The 11,317-nt window shown below is 48.9% G+C and overlaps 1 protein-coding gene across 11 annotated transcripts in view; it reads right to left on the reverse strand.

Annotated features, from left to right (window-relative positions):
* The window catches only part of Xpa (XPA, DNA damage recognition and repair factor), a 48,504-nt gene extending 42,153 nt beyond the window's left edge, over window positions 1–6,351 (reverse strand). For 6 of the 11 annotated variants that reach the window (XR_010066350.1, XM_039109456.2, XM_006238035.4 and 3 more), the window contains exon 1: window positions 1,327–1,668. Coding sequence is in view for 7 of the 11 variants with exons in the window: in XM_039109456.2 (XP_038965384.1) it covers window positions 1,327–1,555 (229 nt within the window). In the remaining 4 variants the exon portion in view is untranslated. Of the gene's footprint in view, window positions 1–198 lie in introns of all 11 variants that reach the window. The other 5 variants (XR_010066351.1, NM_001106656.1, NM_001399041.1 and 2 more) reach the window with 5 other exon arrangements.
* Between the last annotated feature and the right edge of the window lie 4,966 nt (window positions 6,352–11,317).

An 11,317-nucleotide genomic window follows, 5' to 3' on the forward strand; every position in this document is an offset into this window, starting at 1 on the left:
CTAGCTGCAGAAGCAAAGAACAGAAATGATTTCCCACGACAGCAAACTGAAGGGAAAACTCACTCAGTATAAACTCTGAAGGAGAAACCCCTTTCTCCCCAGGGTGGTGAGTGAAATGAGGAACGGGGTACTCAAACAAGATACCAGAACTCCCTAAAATAAGGGAACTCCCTTGTTTCCAAGGGCAACAAAACTTACCAGGTGGACTGGCCAACCTTGCCTAACTTAGGCTACTTTTCTTTTCTTCTTCTTCTTCTTCTTTTTTTTTTTTTTAAAGATTTATTTTATTCATATGAGTACACCGTCCCTGTCTTCAGACACACCAGAAGAGGGCATCTGATCCCATTACAGATGGTTGTGAGCCACCATGTGGTTGCAGGGAGTTGAACTCAGGACCTCTGGAAGTGCAATCAGTGCTCTTAACCGCTGAGTCATCTCTCCAGCCCTAGGCTACTTTTCTTTTTCCAGCCCAGGGTCTTGAGCACACCAGGCAAGCATTCGACTAGCGAGCTACATCCACAGCCCTCTGTCTGGTTTTTAGAGTCGAGGCCTCCCTAACTTGCTCAGGCTGACCTGGAACTCTATCCCAGGCAGTTCTTGAACTCAGGATCCCCCTGCCTCAGCCTCCCCAGCAGCTCTGGTTACAATCTGTCTCAGCAACAGACTACTTCTGCTCTTCTAGTTTTCCCGATGTTCTGGACTCCTCGTGTGGAACTGAACGATTCTGTCTCCCTACTTGCCAGGCTGTTTGAAGTTGTAGAAACTCTCATGGCTTTAGATGTTCCCAGCAGGTAGAAGGACAGTGGTGAGACATGTATCTAACAGTGTCTATCTGTATATGGATAATGAGAAACCGAGGCTGCAATACGGACTTATGAGATCTGCACTATAACCAACAAAGATAATGGAAATTACTTTTTACGTTACAAAATGGCATATGAGGACTTTCAAGTGGTTTTGAAAGATTCAAATCTAAGCTACAAACCAGCTCTGCTGGTCAAGAGTAACAAATCAAATTCAATGGCAAGTCTAAAAGTACAAACTGCCATAAAACATACGCATTATTTAGTATTATTATTTATTAACATACTGCCAAAACAAGTACTACACAAACACACGCACTATGTGGAGTCGTGAGAAAGGGATAAAAAAGTAAATTACTTTTGTAGAAATAACTCAGGTGAATTACTCCCAAGAGAAATGCCAGCAGCCGAAAGCACGACGGGCATTAAAAAGCGGGAAAACAGCAAGGCAGGGGCTACCCTTAGATGCCAAGTATAGCCAAAATGAACCCAGGGCATATGCCACTAAGTAAAACAAGGTTACCAAGCCGTGTCAACTCCAAAGTGCGGGGCTCTGCGGGTGTTAATCTACTTTGCGCTGGAAAGCAGGCGCGGCGCATGTAAAAGACTGGGTCTGGGGCAGTTCTACTGGGTGCTGGAGTGGGAGACGGTGCAGGCTTGTTTAATGGCTGCAAGACTGAAAGTTCTGCACCATAGATGTGCCAAGCACAGGGCACGACAGGGATGGCCTGGGACCGCGGAGATACGGGCATGCACAGCTGTTCCCGCACACCGAGCTGGAGTCGGCTGCCAAGACGCAGTGGGAAGGCTAGGGATGCGGTCCCAAACCCGCCGGATGAAGGCTATGCGCGCGCCCGTAGGGGGCCCCCACCTCCGGTGGCCGCCGCCGCCGGGTACGGCCGCGCCGCCAGCCGGGCCTGGCGCAGCATCAGCGCCCGCTGCCGCTTCCGCTCCACGCTCGCGCGTACGGCGGCCGGCAGCTCCGCGGGCTTCTCCGCGGCCGCGGGCTCCGGTGACGTCCGCTTCTCCTCCGCTGTCGCCATCGCTAACACACTCCGTAAACAGCGCACGCGAATCACTAACAGTTTCTAGCAGCCACAAGTACCTCCACTATCAGGCATTTAAAAAAGAAAGAAAAGAAAAGAATTGCGCCTGCGCAGTCTAGGAGTAGTGGCGGAAAAGACGATGGGAGAGGCATTGCGCCTGCGCAGTTGAGGAGTGGTGGCGGAAGAGATGGTAAAGCACTTGTTGACACATAACCTGGACTAAGCATTGTTGGAGGATCAGGACTTTAAGGTCATCCTTGTCTACACAGTATGTTCCAGGCCAGCCTGAGCTACATGAGACCCTGTGTCCAAAAGTAAAGAGAACATGGAAAAGAGCATCAAGAAAGAATGTCTGTGTGACAGCTAAAAAGCATGAGAAAACAGGAAGACAACAGAGAGAAGTGGGACGCAGTATGAGCTCCAAACCCAGCTGCGGGGCGTGGGTAGAGAGCCAAAGTCGAAACCACGTGGAAAGCCAGACAGCCCCATGACAACAGACTGGCCATCCTGTATAGAAACGAAACCCCTGGTTTCAGAAAACCTTCCATCCAGTGGGGGAATGTGATGTGGCAGTAACTCCCCCTGTGCGGCAAGATGGCTTTGGGAGAAAAAATGCACAGTGTACTCCCCCCTGTATTGTGGACTGCTGTGCCAGGGGGCATGTTCATAGCACCACTGCTCCCAATAACCAAAAGCTAAAAACTGCCCGAATGCCCATCAACTTTTGAATGGCTAAACAAAGCATACATAGTATTACCATACAATGAATTATTTTTCTTCAGCCGTGAAAAAAATGAAGCACCGATCCAGGCTACGACGTGACTGAACTTTGAAGATGTTACTCTAAGAGAAAGAAGCCAATCACAAATGGGTGCGTTTATGGGAAACTCACATAACAGGCAAGCCCACCATAATAGAAAAAAGGTTAGAGGTTCCTGGAGCATGAAACTAAGGAGTAACTGTGAGGAGACATTACAGTGTGGGTACGGGGCCTCCTTCTGAGGTGATGAAAATTCTAGAACCAGACACTGTTGATGATTGCACAACTTTGTGGATGTATTTTCTGGCCAGAGCAGGGGATCTGAGCACCAGAACCCCACCTCCACCCCACCCTACCGCACCCACCCTTGTGGCACCAAGCCTTAAGTAGCAGCACCTCTGATGACCACCGTAGTCTCTGAGAATTTCTGACTTGGTGGCTGAGGGGATGAGGTGACAGTATTCCCCCTAAAATAACCTCTGAGGGTGACCAGTGCTCAGAATCCTGTCCCCGACAAAACATCGAATCTGACAGGTTTCAGGATGCAGCTTGAATGCTTCATACGCCCCAGGATTCTGAAACTCTTGGCAACTCGTTGCTCTCCCTTTCCAGGTAACTCCCTCTCCTTTGGCTCGGGGAATTTTTGTGATAGAGTTTCAGGAAACCAGGTCTGATCTGTGAGCTGGCGCCTCAGCTCAAAGCAGACTCCCTCCTCAGAGAAAGAGTGCGCACCCTGATCAGTATACTCCACTGGGTGACAAAGGCTATGGGTTTGCCCGGAGCCAAACACATGAGTCACCTGGTGGGGGTACAAAAGGAAGAAGGGCAAGAACAACAAATCAGGGGCCATGTCCTTGCCTTTTCTCATGACTGCATCCACCTTCCCACACTGTACCTCCTTCCCCTCCCACCCTTACAGATCCTGGCTAATGAGGAAACTGTGCAAAGGACAGAGAGCGCTGAAACCCCAGTGGAACTGAAAGAGTAGCCTCTGAAGAAGGGAGTCCAGGAAGATGGGGGGTGAGAAACCCTGCAAAGGCCCTGCCAGGACCCCCTCTCTATGTATGACTGGGCTGTTTTTCCTCTAATTCCCTGAGGTTTTACCCCTTAAATGTGGTCACTTTGACCATCATTGACAGCCACTCACAACACAAGAACATCTGTGATCAGGTTTTCATGGCATTAAGAGCAGGAACTGCTCAGTCCCCTGTTACTTCAGAGCCATCACATCAAATATGGCACACAGGAACTGCTTTGCAAATGGTTGCTAAACTCGGTAAGTTTAATTTTATGTCAAATAGCCCTAGTTGTGTATCTGACCTGCACTGAAACACAAATTCAAAGCCGAATCTTTTTTTTTTTTTTTTGGTTCTTTTTTTCGGAGCTGGGGATCGAACCCAGGACCTTGAGCTTCCTAGGCAAGCGCTCTATCACTGAGCTAAATCCCCAACCCCTCAAAGCCGAATCTTGTTCCTGCTTCCATGCCTGTTTAACAGGAGTAACGGGAGACACTCTAAATGGCTCAGGTTCCTGTCTAGTTCTGTCTCTGTTTTAGTAATAACACAGCCAACATCTCCATGAAGCTGAGTATACACAAGGTTTTTGGTTTGTCTTGAGACAAGGTCTCTCTCTCTCTCTCTCTCTCTCTCTCTCTCTCTCTCTCTCTGTGTGTGTGTGTGTGTGTGTGTCTGTGTGTCTGTGTGTGTTTGTGTCTGTGTGTGTGTCTCTCTGTGTGTGTCTGTGTCTCTGTGTGTGTGTATGTGTGTGTGTTTGTGTCTGTGTGTGTATGTGTGTGTGTTTGTGTCTGTGTGTGTATGTGTGTGTGTGTCTCTGTGTGTGTATGTGTATGTGTTTGTGTCTCTGTGTGTTTGTGTCTCTGTGTGTGTGTGTCTGTATGTGTCTGTGTGTGTCTGTGTGTGTGTTTGTGTCTCTGTGTGTGTCTGTGTCTCTGTGTGTGTGTGTCTGTATGTGTGTCTGTGTGTGTATGTGTGTGTTTGTGTGCCTGTGTGTGTATGTGTGTGTATGTGTTTGTGTCTCTGTGTGTGTGTATGTGTGTGTCTCTGTGTGTGTTTGTGTCTGTGGGGTGTGTGTGTGTGTGTGTGTGTGTGTGTGTGTGTACTGACTGAAGACTGGCCTCAAGCTCACAGTCCTATCTCAGCCTCCTGAGTGCACAGATCAGTTTAGAGCATCCAGAATTCAGCAATTCACAGGATCCCCAAAACCACTCAGTGAGTGTACTCACTAGTCCTGCTTCACAGAGGAGAAAAGTAAAGCACAGAGTTGGCTCAGAACTTCTGTGAGACCAAACACTCACAAGTGAGAGCTCTAGCACTAATTACAAGTCTCTCCAGGAGAATGAGACTTTCACACCTCTTTCACTGGTCTGCCTTGTCTGGGTTGGTCCATTGTGGTGTTTTGGGATCTCCCCTGTGGCTGACAGAGGGCCCTCACCCAGGGACATCCGTGTCAATCTCAAGCCTGGTCCAGAGCGACTGCTGCCTATCAGAGGCCACTGAACATGGTCTAGGGTCCACACGTTGACAGCTTTGGACTGCGGCCACACTGTGGAGCATTGGACTTTTGAGTCCCTGATCTCTTGTTACCCATGATTGGGGGAATTCCTTCAATCACCGTCACAGCATGGTGGCTGCAGCTCCCAGCCACAGACCTCTTAGATTTACTGGTGAGTGCTTCCTCTAATAGTTACCGCTCTGCCAAACAAATAAAGTAGTTAGAAGATACATTTCATTTTGGAGTTTTCACTATGCCTTGGAAGTGACCCAGTGTCTCTGCCTCTGGCCCTGCCTTGGCCCTGATGCTACTGGCTTCATTCAGTCCTTGCTGACTCTAATCTGAGCAGCCTCTGCCCCGATGCTGGCTCTACATCGATCCTCCACATAGCCATAGCCTGGCTACAGCACATTCTACAGCATTGCCCAGGCCTCCGCTCAGACATCATTAATCGACTCCTTGTCACAGAGTCTAAGTTCACACCTGGTCCCAGCAGCCTTTGGAGGACCTGCCCCCATCATCCTGAAGGAAGCTGCCCTTTTGCAGACCCTCCCTGCTCTGCACCTGAGCTCAACTCCTACGGATGGATGCTCTCCCTGCTCTTTCAGTCAGCCTTCGAGTCTGCTCTCGTCATGGAGTTCATTCATGAGTTCACTATGTACCTGCTTCCAGCCAGCTCCTGGGCTGAGGACCCAGCACACGGCAATGAATTACTCATCCTCTTCCTCTCCAGGAGCTCCGGGTCTAATCTCGTCTGGTCACATGACCACCTGTCACACTCTTATCTGAAAGGACTCTCTTCTCCACACCTCGAAGCTCTTTCTTGATAGTACTTCTCTGCCCATCTGAAACCTATCCCTCACCCTCAGCCCATCCCCCAACAAGCACCATCCATTTCCAATGACGCCAGACCTCTGGATGGTACAGAATGCACTTTGGCTTGAGGCAGAATCCTTTGACATCCAGGAACCAGAAGGGCTGTCCCAGAGTGGACATCATCTAGCCAACTGTTGGATGTCCCTGCAGCCACCACGAGCCAATGAAGACACAGCCCTGAGTAAATACAGATCTCTCATACAGGTGATGCCTTCCAGTTTTGCTCAAACGCAATCACTGCTCTCCAGTCTACCCATTTAAAGTAAACGGTCTAGTCATGTTCGGTATGGCACAGGTTACACAAACATCACCGCAGTCCATTCTAGAACATTCTTGTCAGCCTAGAAACAAACCTCACAACCGTTAATGGTCACCCCCCTCTCCCAGCCCCCCAGCCCCCCGCCACTGTCTCCAATCTCCTTGGCCCTGCGCAAGCTTCCATCCTCAATAGATTTGCCTCCTCTGAATTCTCCCTATAAACAGAATCATAGAGCGCATGGTCTTTTGTGGCTGGCGTCTTTCACGTAGTATAAAGTTTCAATCCGTATTAGCATAAGGATTCGTCAACACTGCAGTTTCTGTCCCTGCTTCATTTTTTTTTTTATTGACAACATTCCATTAGGTGGACATACATTTTATTTATCCACTTGTCCACGGACAGAAACCCCTGCTGCGAGCATCCGGGTACTGGCACACACATGCTGTCTCTGTTGGATACAGACACGGGCATGGATTGCTGAAGCGCGTGGAGACTACGCATCGAACATTCTGAAGAACTGCTCTCCTTTATACTTATGGAGTCTGCAGTAACTCTAGAGAATCCCCTGGGGAGTGAGAAAGGCATTTGTGTGGCCAGAGTACAGAGGAGAGAGCTAAATAACCCGTATCCACCAAGAAAGTCTGGAAGAGCCAATCCAAAAGATTAGTGGTTAGGGTGCGACATCTCCGAGGGACTTCCGTGGGGGCCAAGGCACAGGTGTGGGCTGGGGGGAGGGTCATTTTGTTTCCATTTATCTGAACATTCATCTCACTTCAACAGCTACCAGACCCAGGGATACAGAACAGAGGGACAGATAGGGACACCTTCATATTCCGTATTCCAAGTGGCAGAGAAGTCTCGATGTGTACTTATTAATACTCCAGTGTGAACACACTATCAGTGCTTTGCGTGCTTGGAGCTCACACCTCTTCCAGCCCAGACGGCCCCTGGAGAAGCTCAAAGTTCACACTGCCAGATGCTGACTAAGCTCCGAGAAAGCACAGCACGCAAGGGATTCAAAGGGTGATAATGAGCGTCACAGACATTGCCTCCCGAGTGTGACTCCAGAGGGGCAAGACTGAGCTTTGGAATAACTGACAGCCTTCGTCCCCACCCCTTTCTTCGGTCTCTATAAAGCTTCCTGAATGGAGATGAGATGGAAGGCAGGAGTGCTTGCTTGCTTGCTTTTTAAATTGGTAATCTAGGGCCAGTGAAATGGCTCAGCAGGTAGAGGTGCTTGCAGCCAAGCCTGAGGATCCGAGTTCAATCCTTGTGACCCACATGGTAGAGGAAAGTCACCTGTGCTACGGCACATGCATGCACAAATAAACGAGCAAATGCAATAAAATTTAAGATGTAAGTTCGCTTCCTTCAGGAACTATCTGTTCTCTGAATAAAGCATAGCCTGATACCGTCCCTGTCTCTGCTTGGCCTTTGTGACCACAGGCAGTGAGAGCACCCAGATTCCCAGCCATGACCACACTCAGAGTTGCCTCCAACTCTCGAGGTTAGAGACAGGAGTGCAATAGGGTGAGGGTCTGATCCACATGGACAAGAAGACATGAAAGCTCCACCAGGCCCCTGTGCAGGGAGCTAGGCTCAAGCTGGCCGGAGCCTGTGTTCGACTTTCTATCGCCGTGACAAAACACCTGGTACAGACAATGTAAGGGCTTGGAATTACTTCTCTGTCTCCCAGTGTGGAAAGCTGCAGCCCATCATGGTGGGGATGGCTCGGGGGAGTGGAGCAGCTCACCCCAACCAGATATACTTTCAAAGACACATCCCTAGTGACACGCTTCCTTCAGCGGGACCCTGCCCTGTCAAGTTCCCAGGGACGAAGTGTTGAGTACATCCACCTGTCTGAGGCCTTTCAGATTCGAACCGCAGCAAACAGCTTCGGGAGGTTGGGCATTTATCTTTCCGTCATTTAGAAATTCCTCTCTTCCTCACACAAACTTGTATTCTGGTTTTTTTTTTTCCTCTTTATGTATCCTAGGCTGGCCTCAAATTTAATGTACAGCCAAGGATGGCCTCAGACTTCAGATCCTCCTACATTAACCTCCCAAGGGCTAGGATTACAGTCATGTGCCACCGTGTCTGTTTTATGTGGTGCTAAGACTCAAACGTAGGGCTTTGAGCATTTGTGACAAGCACTCTACAAACAGCCGCACCTCTAGACCTCTCGTTATATTTTTTTTAATTTTAAAAAGTTTTGAGGGGCTGGAGAGATGGCTCAGCAGTTAAGAGCACTGACTGCTCTTCCAGAGGTCCTGAGTTCGATTCCCAGCAACCACATGGTGGCTCACAACCATCTGTAATAGGGATCTGATCCCCTCTTCTGGTGTGTCTGAAGACAGCGACAGTGTACTCACATGCATGAAGTAAATACATAAAAATCTTAAAAAATTTTTTTGAACTCGACCTGATGACTAGCACTGTAATCCCAGCACTTGGGAGGCTGAGGTAGGAGGATTACCGTGAGTTCCAGGATAGCCTGGGTGACATAGCAAGGCCCTGTACATTGTGAAGTGACAATCGGTTAACATCCATATGATCCAAGTACTTATTCATGGTCAGAATACTACACTCCTACTCTGCCCAATGGTATTGCTGTGTGACATTGTAGTCCTTATAGCTTTATTATTATTGTTGTTGTTGTTGTTGTTATTGTTATTATTGTTGTTGTTTGTGTGCACACACATGTGGAAGTCAGAGGACAATTTTGGGGAATTTGTTTTCCACCATAGGTTCTAGAAATCAAACTCAGGTCGTCAGTTTGCACGCCATCTCCCCAGACCTCCCGTTTTAGTTTTTGATGAAATGTCCTATTTTTCTTAACTCATGTGACTCCCATCTCTTGGGCTCTCTCTTTGATAAATACCTGACTTTAAAAAGTGAATTTGGCTTTTGTCAATGCCCCGTGTTTGCAACTTTGATTGTGCTGTTTGGCGTATCTCCACTGAATTCCAACCCTACCCCCAACCCACACCCCTTTCAGGACATTTTACTTCAAGACAAGATCTCCTCACTAAGTTGCTTAGACTGGCTTTGAACTCTCTGTCCTCCCGCCCCACCCTCCGGAGTAGGGAGGATTACAGGTGTGAGCTACCACCATGCCTGGCTATTGTTTTTGTTTCATAAAAAGAAAAATAGCATATGCCCAAGGTGAAATGGTACCTGCCAGTCACCCTCAGTCTAAGAGGACAATAAAGAGACAGGCTAGAGCAGGCCCAACGAGGCCAGGCCCTGCACTTTGCTAAAGAGGAGATAAAAAGCCAGGCTTCTATGTGAAACCTTCAGTCCCTAATGGCTGACACCAAAGATAGGAAACATGTACCATCTTGTAGTCCTTTCCCAGCATCTCCACCATGGTCCTCCTAGCCCTGCTCACCACTCCGACTGGCACTGCTCAGCAGTTGGGCCACGAGCATGGGCTTGGCTTGAACACCACTCTTGCCACAGCAGACTCCCGGGTATGCGTAGTGACAATCGAGGCATTTATAGACCCTTAAAGGGAAAAGTACTAATAGGAGGCAGGGCACAGAATCCCGTTAGACGACGCTAAGTTTTAACCAAGCTCAGTGAGTTAAACAGGTTATGTCTTCTCCATGAGCCTCAATTTCTTCACCTATAAAATGCGGTTCAAAGTACCCACGGGTTTGTTCAAGGTCCAGGCAGTAGGTGCAATGGTTGTTGTCAGCCATAGCCAGTAGGGGGCACCAAACTAAACCAAACGAGACCCACCTAGTGATCGCACTCCGAGTTGGCTGGGAAGTTATAAATGGAATTACACTTTGCACTGCACTTGGGAGCCATCATCTAAAACAAGCAGATCGGGAGTGGCACAAATAGCAGGTCAACGGGGGAAAGCTCGGTACTTGGGTTCTTGTCCTGGATGGGATTTGGGGGCTGTTTAACCTTCGCAATGGCAGTCTGTGTCTGAACTCTTCCTTTCTTGGAGACCAAACTGTTGAGGCCAGGGTACCTCTGAGGGAACCTTCTAGCTGTCTATCACCAAGGACCTGGTAGAAATCAAGGCGGGACAGCATCCAGGTGCGGAGGTTTGGGAGTAGCGGGCCCTGGCTGACTTCTGCACGCCCTTCCCCAGGCTGCGTAGTGATTTGGTCCAGGTCCAGGGAAGGGCGAACTGGCTCATCCCGATCTCACAAAGGAGTGCTCTCAGAGACCTGGGTGGCGGCGTGTTTTCCTGCAGGAGCACGATGCTTTTCCAAACCTTTTGTGCTGGTTGCCGCTGCAGCGAGAGAGACCACCCAGCCTGACAAAGAAAGGAATTCTTGTGTGCAGTTGACAGCCCTCAGGTTGACGGCTCTGCTTTTGCCCCGGAGGCTGTCACTCGCAGAACAATGGCAGCGAGCAGGGTGGCTCTCACCTGAGACAGGCGCTGCCGCCAGCGCCAGCGGAGGGGGAAACGCGGGTCCTCTGCTGCCAGAGGCTCCAGAAGCTGCCTGCTCAGGGCTGGGATGCTTTCAATCTGCTGATCAGAAAGCAGAGAGCTTGAGACCTTAATCCCCGTTCGCAACACACACACAGACACACAGACACACATCATATATGAAACGTGATGAATTATCGGTCCGAAAACATAAATCTCTAAGACATCGTTCGGGTGAAAGAAGTCTTTCATATCTCATATGTTCTGGATTGGTGAATACATACTGCATAATTCCCATTTCTGGGAATTTCTAAAGCTGGTGGAATTAAGCTCAGGTGATCTGCTGTTGCCAGAGAAGGAAGGAAGGCTGGTTGCAAATGGATGTGGAGTCTTCCTGGGAGATGGGACTGTCCCGTGTCCTGACTGAGCGACTGCTGGTGTGTACATGCCCTTGTAAGACCTTCAGCTGTTAGCTTTAAATTCCCTCATTGTACACTGTGGCAAATTTCACGTCGATATCATTGGTTTTAAAACGGAATTACAAACAATGACTTTTCTTATTCACAAAAGAATAATGTGTCTGCTGGGGGGGGGGTGTTCAGCCATTTAGGGATTGTTTTTTAAAAATATCCTTGGTCCCAAGCCCTGGAAAGAAAAATCGCAATAGAA

This window comes from Rattus norvegicus, chromosome 5 (genome assembly GCF_036323735.1).
Source record: "Rattus norvegicus strain BN/NHsdMcwi chromosome 5, GRCr8, whole genome shotgun sequence".
Lineage (NCBI taxonomy): Eukaryota > Metazoa > Chordata > Mammalia > Rodentia > Muridae > Rattus > Rattus norvegicus.